The sequence below is a fragment of the Grammomys surdaster genome, unplaced genomic scaffold (genome assembly GCF_004785775.1).
Source record: "Grammomys surdaster isolate TR1022 unplaced genomic scaffold, NIH_TR_1.0 257, whole genome shotgun sequence".
NCBI lineage: Eukaryota > Metazoa > Chordata > Mammalia > Rodentia > Muridae > Grammomys > Grammomys surdaster.
Window position 1 is genome coordinate 5,155,568 of NW_021604698.1, and position 17,914 is coordinate 5,173,481.

General features: G+C 46.3%; 1 protein-coding gene across 1 annotated transcript in view; it reads left to right on the forward strand.

The window, feature by feature from the left end:
• Nucleotides 1–17,299, forward strand: part of Bcl2 (BCL2 apoptosis regulator) — a 173,583-nt gene extending 156,284 nt beyond the window's left edge. The window contains exon 3 of the mRNA XM_028775605.1: nucleotides 11,987–17,299. Within this exon, the coding sequence (XP_028631438.1) occupies nucleotides 11,987–12,121 (135 nt within the window). The 3' untranslated portion in view covers nucleotides 12,122–17,299. The remainder of the gene's footprint in view (nucleotides 1–11,986) is intronic.
• Nucleotides 17,300–17,914: the final 615 nt, after the last annotated feature.

Consider the following 17,914-nt stretch of genomic DNA (forward strand, 5'->3'; position numbering starts at 1 on the left):
AATTACAGTACCAATATTTAACTCTGTAAAGGCTGAAGGTAGCTGTAGAATCAGCCTCTGGCTGACTGAGCCTGGTTCACAGGCTCACCGTAATGTCAGACTTGCGCTGTCAGCTGGCATCCGTAACGCTTAGCAGTACATGCCTTACATGACACCGTTTTCCAGGCTGTCAGGAGAGGGAGGCATCCAGCACAGTCCAAGTTCAAAGAGGACCCATTGCCAGGGTCCTCTTATCCAGAAGAAGGCTAGCATCCCAGGAAGGTAGGACTCAGCATTTCTTGGGTCTAAAGAGATCTTATTTGTACCAAACAGCCAGTATTTTATTCTTTTAAATGAGAAGAGGTGGAGAATGGCTACCTGCTAATGTCAGAGCACATCCAAATAGAAAATAGGTGAAAAAAATCAAAATAGAGAAACAAACTTTTGTTTAAAATTCGATTCAAGGATGGGATGGAAAAACAAGGCAAAATGCAGTCAGAGGAGGAGATTGAAGAGGGACGGAGTGGAGAAACATGTAGTGTAAAAGCTGTATCCCATCTGAGTGCTGGCCGAGCCTGGGAAGGCCAATCTGGAGGCCTCCGAGGGCCCGCTTGGGTCTTTTCATCTAGCCTCTACTGTGTCTCCCTATCCCCATCTAGGGGTACAGCTCACAGAGTGGGGTTCACCCCCCCAGCTCCCCATTCAGAGGTAGAGTGAGAATAATAGCCACTGTCTTCATACCAGTATGTGCTGGCCCCAAACTCAGTGTCCCATTTTTCTCCTCATTTGAGTGCACTGGAGAATTTCTGCTGAACATGTTCCAACACACATGCAACTCCAGAGATGGCTCATTGGATCTTGCCGCTTGAGTCACGGAACTGGCTCCACAAAACTCCAGCCTTTCGGAAACAAACCTAGAGGGTGATCCGTGAGTACAGGCAGGGTCTTGTGAAAGGCTGTATGCATAGGGTCTTAGGGATTGAAAGACCTTTGCATAGCAATAAATACAGAGGGGCATTTCAGCAGAGCAGACTTCCTCATCGTGAGGCTGCATCTCCAGAACGAGGGCTGCTGGCTGGGGCAGCCCTCTGCATGCCTCCCTTGAGCCTTATAGTATGGGAAATCGTCCCTGGTTCCTTACACTGTGGGCATGACTCTTTTTGATTCCGCAGAACAGCTGAACAGATCCCCAGAAAGGAATAAAACCCAGTTCTCACCTCACAGGCTCTGAGGCCAGCTGTTTTAATATTCTAACCAAGTCTCAGGTGGATTTGTTTTTGTGACTCAGGGAAATTTTGTTCTCCTTCACATTCCAGAATTCCCTGTAAAGCAGCTCTGTAGTGGGAGGGCTTTCCCTGGATTATATGGAAAGAGTTTCTCCTTTGGGATCGGAGTCTCTATCAATGTAAACACTCTTGAGGTGCAAGGTGACGCGTGGTATGAGCCAACAGGGCCAGACCACAGGCTCAGAGGAATCCAGAGTGCGCCCCACACATTCCCGTGGGATCTAGTTCTGCAGTGTGCATGGGAGGCCCCGTGACTTGTGGTTTCCCGTGGTCACAGGGTCCTTTCTCTGATAATGCAGCCTCGAGGGATGATTCATGCCTGCTTGGCTGCGGACACCAGCTGGCTGTCTTTGGGACCTGCCTCGGGACACTCACAAACCCTTGAGTTGATTCCATGCCCTGAACGTCCTCAGCTTTCTCTACTTGGCTTTTCTCCTTCAGTACTAGGGATTGAACTGAGGGCCTCATGCGTGCTAGGCAAAGCTAGCACTGAGTTACTTACCCAGCTCTCTTTGTAATCCTTAAGGTGTGGGTCCTTCACCTCCTATGCACGCTCCCCCCCCCCCCAGCTCACCTTAAAGCCTCTTGATGCATTCATTCTGCTCTCCCTCTCCAGTCCCAAGCCCCTCTAGCTTCCTAGCTTCATTTTTCATGCATCCCCAAAGGACTGGCTCTTATACATATTTTTTCTCTCCAACAGGGGAAACACAAGGTAGCTGAAGAAGCACATCTGTAGGGCTTGTGCGGCCTTAGATTCAAATCTCACTGTAACCTGGGCCAAGCTGAGGGACCTTTCTGATCTCAGTCTCTTGTGTCCTGTTGTTTATAAAGCTACACTCTGGGGCCTGGCACAGTAGTTAGTTCTCACTCTGCATCTCAGATTTAGTGTCTGGCCAGAAGTAGACACTAGATAAATGCTTTGGTACGTGCTCTGACTCCCTCTGGGTTGCTTGACTCAGATTCCAAAGATAGATCAAAGAGAGCAGAGCCAGGCTTCTTTGCTCTGCAGAAAGCATCCACGAAATAGGAACTTCCAAAGTTTACACCAATTTTCTTGTGAAAAACTATGTGGTACGTAGATATGAAATCAGCCAAGGTGCTCCTCACTAAAAATAACAATTTGTTAGACCTAGTGTCCCCCCACTAACACCTTCACCTACCCAAACCTGAACTGCCGATGCCTTTAGGGCGAAGCACTCTTTCATGGGCATGTGTGGAAGACGTGATCTGTGTAATGAGTGCAGCATTGCTGTAGAGTTCACCATCACACAAAGCCATGGTCACTGGCATCCCCTCCAGTACTAATACAGTGCTGTGCACAAAGGCAGTTAGTGATATTGTTTCACTGGCTAGCACTTAGCAGTCCAGCATCACGGTTTCAGTAGATGGGGTTACTGGAAAGTCTCAAGTAGAGACTCGGGTGTTGACAACTGGCATGGCAATCCAGCTCAAGAACTTCTGACTGAGGGATCACTGGTGCACATAGGCCTAGAGACATGACTCAACTCTGATTTTAGTCTAATCAGCAAATACATACAGACCTTCTGTAGGCATTGCGCAGGCTTCATGCTACAAGCTACAAGACAATAGGAAGGATCACTCTAGTGAGTACCCCAGAGCACCCGTCACACACTGGTGGACTTTGGACAGTGGGTGGACCCACGTGGTACCCTGACTTCACTCATCCACAGCAGACTCACTTCCCTGCAGGAGAGTGGCCTTAGGTCAGTCAGCTGTCAACATGCCCTAGAGGTTCTGCTGATGGAGACAATTTCAGCCACCCATCCATCTTTCTCCCCTCCCCTTTCCTCCATCCATCTCTACCCCTCTCCATATATGGCCATCTAGTTCTGACAAGAGACTGCACACTGACAAAGATCTGCTCTGTAAATGGCCACACCAGCCATCTCATCCCTGTGTTAACGAGGTTGAATCCAGAACTCTAGCCTTGACCCTGCGCAGCGTTCACGTGCTCCATTACTCACAGCTGTTGTCAGTGACAGAGACTTTGCCTTTTCCTTGCGTTAGAGCGGGCTGTCTTTTCTGGCCTCGGGAAGACCATCTGAGGAAGGAAGAGGCTTGTCAGAGAGCCAGCCAGTGTGCCTTGAAATGCATCTGGTTTTATTCATGCTGAGTCTTTCCAGGTGAACCGAGCTAAGTCATAAACTACAAAACAAAAGCAGATTTTCCTGAGCGCACCCACATAGAGCATACTGAGTTTACCACCATGGATCAGCTCCTGCCTGAGACAGAGAAGACGTAATCACCTTTCTTTTTACTGTTGGCTGGATTGATGGCGTGGATAAAAACCTCTTCTATGGGCCATCTCAGTCATTTTGACTGTTACAGAATGAATGGTTCCGTGAGCTGCAGAGTAGGGGGCTGAGAGCAGGTTGAGACTGGTTATGTCTTAGGGGTACTTTGGAGTGGGCTATTAGTAGGCTGTGAGCTTTCAGTAGAGTATGAGACTTATTTGTCCCAGACCAAAAACTGTAGGAAGAACCCACCCTATGGAGGCCACAGCTGGTCTATGCTTTGGGTGCTGTAGGTCTTCCAGGAAAGCATTCTGGAGCCAATATGGCATGGAACTTCCAGAAAAGACACCCAGTCTTAAGAGGCACTTGCCAGGCCAGGCGTGGCTGAGAGCTGCCAGTGCCCAGCAGACGTCTCCTATGGGACTAGCTTCTCCTTTAAGCTCCTTACTGGAACGTATCCCATTCCAGGGTTGAACTCATTTTCAGCAAATCCCCATTAGGAAACTCGGGTTCTTTGTACCTCCTCCCACCAGCCTCAGTCAACACTTGCTGATTTAAACAAGTGAAAAAATCAAACATTTGGCTCCCAGGTCTGGTCCTCCCTGTTTAATCAATGAAGAGCCCCTCTCTTCCCTGCCCCCCAGCAGCGGTATACTGATGACAGCGATTAGGCCAAGCTGCAGAACTTCATAAGCATGTGCTTTCAGTTCCCATTTTTGGCATATTTTCATGAATTAACTCTTGCAGTGACAAGCTGGGCCGTGCCACGTGTTCACAGACCACATGGCAGGCACAGTGGGGCACTGTGTGTATGGCCCAAGGAATGACCTACAGGGTGAGGGTTCCCAGCTGCCATTGGTCCTGTGGAGTGTCAATGCTTATGGTCACACTCATATGCAAGGGTGGACACTGGGGCAGGTGGGATGATGACAAGGAGGTGAGTGACCACACAGTAGCCACAGATCCCGAGAAAGACAGTGGTGGGTCTGTCTAAATGCTAACCTGCTCATGAGGTATGGAGAATCCCATGTGGCCCCCAGGACAAACAGAGCTTCACACTTTTCTCCCAATCTGAGGCACTCTGCCTTAAATTGGGCACACTAATTAAAATTAGCATGAAGGCCAGGCACAGTAGTGAATGCCTGTGGTCACAGCTATTTGGGGTACTGGGGTGGGAGGACCACTTGACCCGACTTGAGACCGATCTATGTAGCATAGTAAGACCCCTGTCTCTTGAAAACAAAGGAATGGTACGTTAGGTGCCATATAGAAACAGTATGGGGAGGCTGGGGAAGAGCTCAGAGAAACATCAGAGACACGGGACCTTCTCCCTCCCCAAACGATCAGAGGCCCTGACAGTGGGGCCTGAGCCTAGGGAACTCTGAGGCCAGCAGGGCCCTGTGGAAACAGAGTGCAATGCAGATGAACCACTCTTTGAGGAATCTGAAGGTTACCACATGCACCATTATACTAACATGTATTCTGACATGCACCAGCATATCCCAAGCCCCAAGGATGCGTGAGAAACAGAGACGACCTTGACCATGCATGCCCCAGATAGTGCAACAGTTTGTAGAGGAAGGAAACGTAAGGCCCACACAGATATGAGCCTCTTACCTCATAGTAGGGAATGCTCATCTGGCCTGAATCCTCACCCAGAACAAGTCTGCTGAATGAACCATCCTACTACAGTTTTCGTGGATAACAGTGGGCGAGACAGTCAGAATGAAAGGAGTCTCCCTAGTCCACAAACCACTGCGTGAAGAGTTACAGAGCCAGACGTTCTGCCCAATTCCATATGGTGTAAAATTGTTAACCATCCCCCTCATGGATTGTAAGAAATATAGTTTTTTAAATTTAGTTCATATGCCATGAAATTCCACTTGCTATGATCAATTCATTGTTTTTTATGAATATTCAAAAGGCTTTACAAGTATTATTACACTAATTTCAGAACACATTTTTTATCAATCTGTACACATTGACAGTTACTCCATAGCCCTCCCCTCCCCAACTCCTGACAACCATTCATCTGATTTCTGTCTCTAAAATGCACCTCGTTGGGACATTTCCTGTAAGAGGAATTGTACTGCATTTAATGTCAGGCCTTTCATGTTTAGCTTTTGCTTCAAGGTTCACCCAGCATATAGTGCATAGCAGAGCCTCACTCCTTTTATGGATAAATAATATTGCACTGTATGGCCACATCATATTTTGTCTGTTTATCAGTTAGCAGATAGCTGGATTATTTCTTCTCCTTGGCTATTTCAAATAATGCTGACATGAATATTCGTGAATATTCATGTACAGTTTTTATATGAGCATATGCTTTCAATTATATTGATTATATACTAAACTCTCGGTCAATGCAGTAGCTCAGTGTAACTGTTTAAAGAGCCATCAAACTCTTCTTCTGCGGCTACAGCCTTTTATATTCCTAACACCACTGTGTTACGATTCCAATACTCTACACCCTCATCAACACTTGTCACTGTCCGTTTTAAGAATTACAGCCATCTGAGGAGTTCTGAAGTGCCAGCTCCTTGTAGTTTCCATGGCAGTTCCCTAACAACTAATAATCTTGAGTATATTTTCATGTTCTTATTGGTCACATCAGGGTCATTCGGTGGAGCGTCCATTCAAAGTCTTTGCCTATTTTTCAGCTTGGCTGGCTATCTTTCTATGACCTAATTGTAGTAAGATCCATACACATCATACTTTCTTAAATAGTTCAATAACATAAACTGATATTCTCCCCCAAATAATAACACGTTGTAAATCCAGAGCTACAGATGATCACATTCCAGGAAGGGCTCTGGCCAATGGAGAGAGTGCCTTCTCTGGGGCCACAGTTCTAGGACATAGGTTACTGAGGGCAGAGTGGGTGGAACCCCCTCAGAAAAAGGTTACTCTGGTTTAAATGTAAAACACCCTCCACAAACTCATCTGTTTGAGCACTTTGTCTCCAGTGGGTGGTGCTGTTTTGGGAGGTCGTAGAACCTTTAAGAGGTGGGGCTTATCAGGAGTGGGGTTGAGCCTCCAAAGTTCTAACCCAGCCCACTCCCTGAAGTCAGCTGTGCTTCCTGCTCTGCCAGGCTTTAGCAAGCAGCTGCTTGCTGCTACCCTGCCTTCCCCATCATGGGGGACAGCATCCTCAACTCACGAATCCAGAGAAATCCATCGTCTCTTCTAGTCAAGTAAGGTAGCACACCAACAAGACAGCTGAAACCAGTACCTCCCACTGAGCCTCTGCTGTGTGCTGTAAGTCTCCTGACCAAGACCCTGCAGGATCAGTGGGCCTACATGCACCAGAAGCTTTCAGCAGACTGAGAAAACTCATGCCCGTTAAAGCTACCATGCATTTTTAGAATATTACCAAGAAGTTATGCAATAGAGACAGATCATATTTAAAGGCTCTTTTGTGCCTTCCACAAAATCGTGTTTGGTGTCAAAATGAACAAGCAGGCTGATGGTGAGATGCCAAGGCTGGGTATAAATCAGTCTCTTTTGTCATGAACCTGGTGAGTGGAAAGTCATAGCTGTTACCTTATACCCAGTTCTGTGTGTGCCTTTCAGACCTCCCTGTGCAGGAGGGACCTGAACCACAGGTGGATGGGCTGCCTCCCTTCAGGGTTTGCATAGCTGGTGCACATCAGCAGCTCACATCTGTGCTTCTGCCAGCTCATATCTCACCCAGGCTCGTCAAGTGGTGGGTGAGCCAAGGAACCCTTCAAGTTCCTGCCCGGGGGGCTTTGGCCATCTCTGGGTGTGAGACTCCTGAGGTGGCTGGATATGTCTGAGTACTCTTTGACCTGAGTACCCTTTGACCAGCCTTCTGGCACAGATACCTTTGCAAATGACTTTCAAACTGTTCTGCTCAAGAAAAGAGGTACTCTTCACGTTTCCCATCTTACACCCGCTTTGGCTCCTGAGACCCACCAGTTCATTTGCATCCTACCTAAATTTTCATAGCAAAATATACCCCAAACATCTCTGGCCCAAGCCATTACAGGCAGGCAAGTTTTATCGTTGTTGTGTTTGGGCTTCTCGTCTCCTGTCATTTGTCCAGCAGGTTTCAAGTTACAACCAAATGATGCTTAGATTAGGTTTCGTTGTATGCATGTCTTCGGCCTATACTTCAAAGAGTCCTGCCTTCTGGGCCCAGAGCCTCTCCAAGATTGAGCCACATTGACTGGGCAGTGGAGACTCTGAGGAAGAAGAGTGACACTTCTCATGCCTCTCCAGTGTGTTCCTCCCCAGCCGAGGCCAGGCAGCTGTGTGCCCTTCAGCTCCATGTTCACACGTTGTTTTTTCCTTTCCTTTTCCCTCAGACCTGAAATCAGTACTTTGGGAGAATAGGGAAGGCCTAAGAAGCAAAAGTCACAGGGAACAGATTCAAGCAAGCCACTGACAAAGCTAGCCTTTTCTGCAGAGGGAACCCTCAGGGTCCACTTAGCACATGTGGCTGCAGAGGAAATCCTGCTCAGCCAAATGAGAAGAAGGAAATGGAGTCACTTCCTCACCAGCTGCTTCGCTCAGGTAGAAAAAAAGCCCTCACTTCCTTGTGAGTGCATGCTTCTGCTTTTGCTCAGAGCCAAACCTGATGTCAAGACAATCTCAGCTTCCTTGTCCTCAGGGAACACTTCCGGGCACTACTTGTGCTCTTGCTGCTGCCTTTCTTTACTCCTTCTCTCACTGGCATCCACTTGAACAGCAGTTAAATATCAGCAAACAGACAATGTTGGAAGTGAGTCACATGTCTCCTACCATTCAGAAGCACCAAGCTTCTGCGTGTCTACCTGAGTGTCCAGAGATAGCCCTGTTCTACGTAACAAAGACTTCGGTGACCTAGATTGTTGGGCATTTACTTGTGGAGAACATTTTATAAGTGTGTCTTTCTAGTGTGGGTGAGATACTCCAGGTCTCTCTGATGGAGGGCAAGTGGTCAAATATCCCGGATACCTGCCTCGTGGAGGGCCACAGGGAATGAAGGAGGAAGTGACGACACGCTTAGCAGTTGAGCAGCATAGAAGCTGCCTAGCAAGTGGATGATGTGTGGGGCCCTTGCGAGCTGGCTGAGCCTCCTTCCTATGGGAAGGATCTGGAGGTGGTTGCAAAGAACATCGAGTTTTCTTTAACTTGGTCTTTCTTTGGCCTTCCCAAGTTCTTTCTCTTAAAGATGTCCGTTAGATTGAATTTGGAAGTCCTGCTGTATAATGAAAGAAATCGGCTTATTCCACTGATGTGTGTTTGCCAAATGGCTAGTGGGTGACAGACACCTGCTCCACGGACCAAAGGTTCGGTTCCAAGCCCACAAGGTCCCTTTGCACTTTGGAATTACAGAGGGCAGGGCTTTGGGGTCTTGTGTAAACTGCAGGGATTAAATGATTCACCACCGCCCCGTCCTACAAACCAATGTAGTCATCTACACTGCACAAGCAGACATGGCTACTCCCACTTCTGTCTTCAGAACTAAAGCTGCCCCACTAGGGAGCTGGACAGCAGCTTCTGTGCAGAAGCAAATGGGCATTACCAGAGAAGGCACAGACAGGTGGAGCTGTGCAGAGCTACCATAGGGAAAGCCGGAGGGCAGACAACAGGACACATGGTTATCACTGCGGAGGGCAGACAACAGCACATGTGGCTATCACTGTGTTTGCTCCCTGCGGGACCACACAGATGAATTCAAGGATTGTATGCTACTCTTCACAGCTCCTGATTGTACAACCATGGGGATAAAATAAGGTTCAGGGTCGAATAATTTGCTTAAGGCCACAAATTGATAAATTTTCAGAGCAGAGGATCACCCAGATCCTTCAGCAAGTTCAGAGGCCTTTCTAGACCCTCGGGGTTTCAAAGCTCCACTCCCATTCTTTTAGCCAGGAGGTAGTAAGTTAGCTCACCTGACTCTCAGAAAGCTGTTTTTCTTTACAATACACTTGGAAAATGGCCCTTGGGATGCTGACTGAGACTGTTAGTGAGGAGAAGGGGTGAAAGCATGAAGGAATCACCCAGCTCCAGGAAGGGAGGTGTCAAGGGGAGACATTTTTTCAGTCCCCTAGCTCTATGTACTAAGCAACCTGGGAAGAAACTATGCTCCCCATCCCCAGAGTTGTCTCTGCTTCTGCCACTTTCTCAGGATGACTGGAAAGGTCACATGACCAATGGCTTAATTTGTTTTAGATTTTGCCACAGAGAACTGAAGGAATTCAAGGAACAGCCTGACTCTCTCAGTGGAAAGCTGAATTATAAACAGCCCAGGATCAAAGATGCCCTGAAGAACTAGGATATCATTGACTGGGCCTTTAGGGGCCCACACACTCTTGGCTATGAAAAAGATGGGAGGTGACCACCAGATGTGGCAGCTGTCTTTCTGCTACCTCTACCTGTCAGGTGGTCCCTGCCCGTGTACGGGGAAGGATACTTTTTCAGGAATCATCAGGGTGGAACCTGATCTCTGCCTGAGAGATCTGTGCACATATTTCACTTGTACCCTTTGCCATCTTTTCTGGAACTCAATTTTAGACATCCCCAACAATAGGAACATAAAAGAAATCATCTGCGCCCCCTCCTGGTAAGAGTTAATCTAGCCCCACCAGAGCTACCCAACATTTGCTTGGGGTCAGCCACTCTGTCTGTCCGTTGCTAATGTGGCCAACATCATTGATGTTCACTTGGGCTGTTTGTTCTTCTGTGACCCTCGGTTTTAACTGTGTCCTGTAAAGTAGACCTTCTCAGTCTGCGGGCCATTTGGTATCTGGATCTGAGTCATCCTTCCTAGTAGAAGTTGCCCAGGCCTTATGGGATGGTGACACCCCTGATAGCTACCCACTGCAGCCAACAACTCATTCGCCTCAAATAATGAGGATCAGATATTTTCAAACATCCCTGGGGGCCAAGATGGTCCTTCATATGAACCACGGCCTTAAACCATGGCCACTCTGCAGATAGTGCTTTTGGTCAGAAGGCTGCCATGAGCGAACAAGGGCAGTTCGGCACAACCCCTTCATAACTATTGATCACAACGTCAATGCATTGTCAGTAAAGTTCTGGGAACTTATTCCTTTAGAAATGAGTGCCTATACACCCGATGCACAAAAGAATATCATAGTATTGTTATAATTCAGCGTGAGACAAAATGTCGCTTAAAGGATCCAGTACAGGATACTATGCACTCATGAAAAATAGCCGCGTCAATAGATATTTAGCAACGCGCGGGCGGCTCCTTTAGTCACGCTTTCAGCCTCCCCTTTAAGATTACTTCAGGATCCTCAGAGGCAATTACATGTAGACGGAATAGATTAATAAGCATGTGGAGAAAGTAGGCCAAACTCAAAACAACGTAAGGGCTGAGGAAATGGCTCCTCTGGTAAAGCAGTTACTTTGCAAGTATAAAGATAGGCTTTTGTTGTTGTTGTTATTGTTGTTGTTGTTGTTTTGTTTTTTGAGACAGGGTTTCTCTGTGTAACCCTAGCTGTCCTGGAACTCACTATGTAGTCCAGGCTGGCCTCGAACTCAGAAATTCACCTGCCTCTGCCTCCCAAGTGCTGGGATTAAAGGCGTGTGTCACCATTGCCCAGCACTTTTATGCCCAGTATAAAAGATATGCTTTTAATTCCCTGCATTGTGTGAAAAGCTAGGTGTGGTAGCACCTAGCCAGAATCCCAGTGCCAGAGAGGGCAGAGCAGAGGACATTGGCTTGGATCTAGGTTCAAATCCCGGCTCTACCACTTCGTGCACACATTCCTCAACCCCTAACTACCCCCTACTCTGAATTCTTACAAGTAAGCTCGACTGACTCTCTATCAAAACTGTAGCCTGCAATCTGGACAGTTATACCTAGTCCTTCTCACTCCCTCACAACTGCCCTGTGACTGACAGTCTGTTACAACCGGCAGGTAAGGTTGCCATCTTCTGAACAAGAAGAACTAAAATGATCTTGTAAGATTGATATGAAAATAAGATAATGTACGTTAGGTGTCTAGTACAGTCCTTAGGATACAACAAGCACACAATAAAAAAGATGTGTGAGAGACATTGCCTGAACTATGCTTTATTGTTTTTATGAATGGCTATGCAAGCAAAAAAAATTGCAAAGCTGCCAATTTTCCCTTGTCTTTACTGAGTTAGCCTGAACACTTTCCTGTCCATTGCCTTCCATGATATTACTTGGGGTGAGCCCTGTTTCACACGTACTTTGTACAGTAAGAACTTCTAGTTCACTTTATGTCATTGCCTCCAAAGAGTAGGTTTGCATTCCCCCCTGATGTCTGAAGTTACCTGGCATGCTGGGGCACTTGGTGCCCTGCCTCTGCCCTGCTGGTGGGGAGAGCCTCTGCCCTGCTGGTGGGGAGAGCCTCTGTCCTGCTGGTGGGGAGGGCCTCTGCCCTGCTGGTGGGGAGGGCTCCTGAGATCTCTTGGTGGCTAATGTTCTTTCTTTGTCATTCTTTCTCTCTCCCTCTGCAGGATGCCTTTGTGGAACTATATGGCCCCAGCATGCGGCCTCTGTTTGATTTCTCCTGGCTGTCTCTGAAGACCCTGCTCAGCCTGGCCCTGGTGGGGGCCTGCATCACTCTGGGGGCATACCTGGGCCACAAGTGAGGCCAACAGACCCACCCCAAACAAATATGCAAAAGGTTCACAAAAGCAGTAGAAATTATATGCATTATCAATGATGTACCAGGAAACAAAGTTGCAATCTTTTTTTTAAAGCAGAGTATACACACACACACACACACACACACACACACACACACCACACCACATATTCAGGCAAATGGTCGAATCAGCTATTAACTGCCAAAGGGAAATATCATTTATTTTTTACATTATTTAGGGAAAAAAAGATTTATTTATTTAAGACAGTTCCATTGAAATTCCAGGCTTTGAAAACCCTACCAGGAATTGCCAAGAAGCATGTGTGGCTCCACCTGCTGGCCTGTGCCTGTGGTCATGGATCTGTTTTCCATATTGGCCAGACTGGCCCACCATCTAAAGAGCAAATGGCGCAGGACCGTGACTGCTGGGGAAGCCTGTAGTCTGGCTGCTAGAAGCTGTGGAGAAGGCTTCAATGTCATCTCTGTCCACTGGCCCTGGGGGCCAGGATGCTGGAAGGGGCAGGTGCCTACAAGAAAGCCTGGTCTTCCTTGGACTGGAGAGAGGACTTTTGTATGTGACTCACATGGTACATATCCAGTCAGAGGACAAAGACTGGAAACTCCAGATGGACTTGGTACCCACTGAGACTTCCCTACTGAAAGACAGTGATGGGAAAATGCCCTTAATCCATAGGAAATTATTTTTTTAAGCTACCAATTGTGCCGAGAAGCATTTTAGCAGTTTATACAATATCATCCAGTACCTTAAGCCCTGACTGTACATAATCATATATTTTAGATACACACACTCCTCCTCCAATACTCATCCTGTCTGAGGAGGAAACAGAGGCTTCTGGGTTCCAGGAAGTGGATGCGGGACGACTTCTTCGGCATCAGGAAGAATGGGATGGCCTAGCGCTTCAGGCAGCCACAAGTGCCTGCTTTACCGAGACCGTCATCTGCAGAACCTCCCTGTGGCTCAGCAACTTGGCCTGGGCAGCCTGCCCTGAGCGTGGCCCTCACCAGCCTGCGCACCGGGTTTGGAACGGAGCAGCTGGTCTCTCCCTGTCTGGAAGCTCTCAGAGATCAGACTTGCCCAGTAAGAAAGAGCAATATTGAGACTTCCTTACTGGGGCCTGCTACCCTCAGGCCCTCCAGGCTGGGCCTGTCTGGAGCAGGAGAGTCACTCCTCCTAAGACACTTGCCACTGTAGAGAGGAGAAGGCAGGCTCAATGCCTGTCCTACCAGAGGGCGTAGTGAAGGCAGGGACCCCACCTCACAAGAGAAGAAGCCCGCCCCCGTGGCCCTTAGGCAGCCACAGGTACCTACTGGCAGTGCTCTGCCACCTTGAGGCAAGGCTTTAAGTTACTTTGGCCATAAAACCTAAGGAAGCAGTGAAGCGAGGTTCGGAGTCCATGACCCATGTCTATGGGTTTACATGCAAACCATTATCTTGTAGTTTGGTTTTATTTGAAAATCTGACAGAGGGAGAGAATAAAAAGTTTCAGGTATGTATGGAATGTAGAGATTATCTGTACATCCTGGGGCCAAAAGGAAAAAAAAAAAGATGGGAAATTATAGAGGAATAACAAAAGAAGTGAAATCTCCAACTAATGAGATTTCCCAAGTTTAGAATTAGCATGGGGGTATTTGTGGAGTAACTTTGGGGCATTATCACACCCTATACCATTCATCTGTATTAACGTTGGAATGTACTTCATTCAATGTTTATTACTGTGGTTGATATTTCAAAAGCTGCTTTCGAAAACAATCCATGCATCTCAGCATTGTTTAAGTTGTATTTAGTTATGACCTCTAGAATGTTTGTTAGTTACACAAACAAAAGAAAAGATACTTTTTCCATGTGAGGTATTTGTCTCTTGATTCTTCAAAAGCATTTCAGAGAAGGTGGGAAGAGCTTGAGAGAGATGCGAGGGGCTCAGGAAGCTGGGTTGGCTCACTCCCTCCACTGCGCTGTGGGGGCTTACCCCTCTGCCTGACAGACCCTAGGATTGTTCATCGAGATGGATATAGCCGTTGCCCACTTGACCTTGTTTCTTCAAGGTTTACTCGTCCCTGGACAATTCAGCATTTAACTCAAGTTACCTAGGATTACATGCATGTTTGGTTAAACCCATGACATTCATTCAGTTAGAAATCCAGATGGGAAACAGAGCAAAGAGTTAGGGTCTGGCTATGGCAGCTGGGCCTTCAGAGAGTTGCTTTGTGTGGCCTGTTGAGAATAGATGTATCAGGAGTCCTCTTATCCCGCCTCCCCCAGTCCTGCCTCCCTGTGCAGAGAGAGCAAGAGAGAGCGAGAGAGAGAGCGAGAGAGAGAGAGCAAGAGAGAGAGAGAGAGAGAGAGAGAGAGAGAGAGAGAGAGAGAGAGAGAGAGAAAGCCAGACCTCCCCAGTAGGTCTCAGAGAACAAGATGATCAGATCTTTTCAAGTTATTCTAATTTTTAAGCAAAATATTATCCTGTGAACGGTTTACATTCTCCACGTGATGAATATGGAATAACAAACCCTGTGCTGCTATCCTGCCAAGATCATTGTAGTGGAGGAGTCTGCAGTACACACCAAGTGTCCGGCTCCTTCAAGCTGCTTTTTGAAGTAACGATGAAGAACACAGACATTTTAAATATAAAACCTGTTTCTCTTTTGTTTTTGTTGTTATTGTTTGAACTTAGATTTGTAGAGTATTTGAAAAAAATGTATATACATTAAAACAAAGAAGAAGAAGAGGAAGAAGAAGAAGCTCATAGGAGTCCTTCAGGTGTGGGATTTTGTTTTCTGATTTGAATGGCAAATTCGCCCAGTCACTGGACCCCAGCACTGGACAGTATTGGGGCTGCACTCGCTCTAAAAGTAGTTGGTGGTGCATTTTTTTTCTTGTTAAAAACATGTTAGAGGCAAAGAGTGTATATAGAAGCCTTGACTAGCCTTTTTCTTCCTCCTTTTTTTTTAAAAAAAAAAATCTCAATTACTTTGCAGTCGGGCAACAGAGAGCCATCTGCATGTAGTTCATATTTGAGAAGGATTTCATCCCTGAATCTCACCTCCTCTGTAAGCTTTGAAATCTCCTCTCCATCAGTCAAAACCAAGCAGACATAGAAGTGGGCTGAGAGATTCAGAAAGAACCGTTGAGAAGAACGGCCCAGTGCCTTCCATAGCCCCAGTGCTCACCCGGGCGCTCTGAAAGAGAGATGGAGAGCAACGGAGAGGTTCATCCCTGGTGATTCCTCAGGGGCTGAACTTGTGTGCAGGCTTGAGATTTCCACCAGAGCCACAGTTAAGGCAGCACTTTCATGTAGTTCAAGTAAAACCCTCCACCCTGCCCAGCTTGCTTGTCTCTGCATGTTGGGGTGTGGTCTTTATTCATACTTACATTTTTTTTCCATGGGCACATACTTGCTTATTACATCTAAGAGCCTTGCTGTGTCTAGGAAAGGGGGAAGCAGGGTTTAGGAAGTGCTCATAAACCCAGAGGGATTATAATAATCAGGACTGAATGTAGATAACGGGGGTAGTACCCACATGTGTAGAGTCCCACACTGAATAGAATAGGCAGAATTGTGAATAGTCTGTGTTTGTAACCGAACCTAGACTACAACAACTCATAGAGGTAAGCTTCAACTCTTAACTGTGCTTTGAAGGTGGTGGGTGTCTCTATACTTCCTTATCACTTATGGTTAGAAATGTACACCTACCCTATCAGGAAAAAATAACAGGAAAAGGTTGAAATATAAGCCAGTCTAAGGAAATGAGGGAGCCATTGAAGTTCTATTCTGATCTTATTTTACGGTGTCTATTGCAGCTCAGACAAATATGGTCACACACTTTTTAAGAAATACAGTTCTACATTGTCAAGCCCATGAAGGCTCTAATCTGATCTGTATTGTTGCCCAATTTGAATCTTTCAGGGATTTTTCTATGCCATTATTATAAGGACAGAGGACATTTGTTATGAGGTGAGAGAGAGAGGAAGAATTCTTAAACAAGTAGAACATTCCCCAGATGGACCAGGGTGTGAAGGTCTTCAGCAAACTCAAACTGTGAGGGATGAGGGACCTTTATGGGGGTCAATGTTATGTTTGTCTGAAGGCTTTCTGCATTCTTGCTTCTGCAAGACCATTTTTAAGCTCTATGGTACATTTAGATTCCAGGGACATTGACATAGTTCAAAGTCTGGCTTAATATGGTCATGCAATAGCATATGTTTCAAGTTGGATATGGCTAATGAGTGTTTAAACAGTAAGTTTGACATTTTAACCAATGGGATATTTAAACAACAACCTTCCAGTTGGTTGGGACATCTGTTTCTCACTGTTTATTATACACAACGTAGAAAAAAATTAGATAAGATTGGATTAAGTAAAACATTGTGGGACTGAATTAGGTAAACGATTGTGGCTGTCTTTTAGCCTCGGCCAGAGAATTATTCAATCCTCTGTAGACATCTGTGCACTGTGCATCTCACTGGGCATGAAGAAAACCAGGTAGAGGACAGATGGTTCCTGAGCACTTCATCCTGGATACCCAAGAAGAAGAACCTAAAGCCAGTGTTCTGTGCACCAAGCCCAGGACTAAAGACAAAAACAGTCATGGAAGATGGAAAAGCTAGCTAATCAGAAATCCTGAGAATGTTAAATGTGTCGGCCATGTGGCTATGCCTCAATGCCTGTACCTTCCCACTAGGGAACCTGCAGTGGGCCCTCCAGCTGGCTCCCTTCAGGAAATCCTCCCCTCCAAGATAACATCTGAAGGATTGATGGCGGATTCAGTTTCCTTTAGGAGACACTTTCCTTTGGAGAGGGAGGTTCTTTGTTAAAATATCTTCTTAGGTTTTCAACTAAGCTTTGCTTTGGCTTCAGTTATATTGGGGTTATTTCTAAGTAAAGTAATGTACAAATAAGTGTTTTGTATTGAAAGCTTTGTTATCAAGATTTTCATACTTTTATCCATGGGCTGCTTTTAAGGTTGATACTTTTAGGTGTGGCTGATACCTACAGCACTGTACATACAAGAAATATATAAATGTACTTGGCATAGTTAAGGTAAAGTAAGTCTCCTGTTGGCTACCGTTACATATAATGGCACTTTGTTTCTGTTGTTAGAAAATGTTACATTGCCATTAACTCCCCATGTCTGTCTGAAGAGAAATAAAGTACAGTGTGCAGCATCTGTTGTGCTCTGGAACTGTTTATAAAATGCTACCGTGGCTGCACCGGGCACTCGTCACTATCAAAGAAGCCTTTGGAAAACCTTCCTAACAAACCACTAGGACCACCATGAACACGTTCTAATGAAGGCCTGGGAGACCAAGCTAAGGAATTGCCTTACAGGTGAAATTACCTGTGAAGGAACACTTTGTTTCTTGGTTGCTAGTCACCTGTACTGGTTCAGGATGGAAAAGCCATGAATCCCATTGCCTGAGAGAATTCGTATTGCTATTTGCATTCTTTCGTATGGATGGAGATCCCAACCTCCATTCATGTTACTGTAATATTCTGACAAAAAAAGCAACTTAGGAGAGAAAGGCTTGAAGGTCACATAATTCCAAGTTATAATCCAACAGAGCAGAGAAAAATCAAGGCCACGAGAACTTAAAACAGCTAGTCACATCACACAGCCAAGAGCAGAAGACTATGTGTTTAGGTCAAGCTTTTCACGCTCACACAGTTCAGGACCATCAGCCTAGGGAATGGTGCTTCCCACAGTGAGCTGGGTCTTCCAGCATCATATACCTTAAGAGAATCCCTTATAGACATGCCCATAGACCCACTCAATGTAGTCA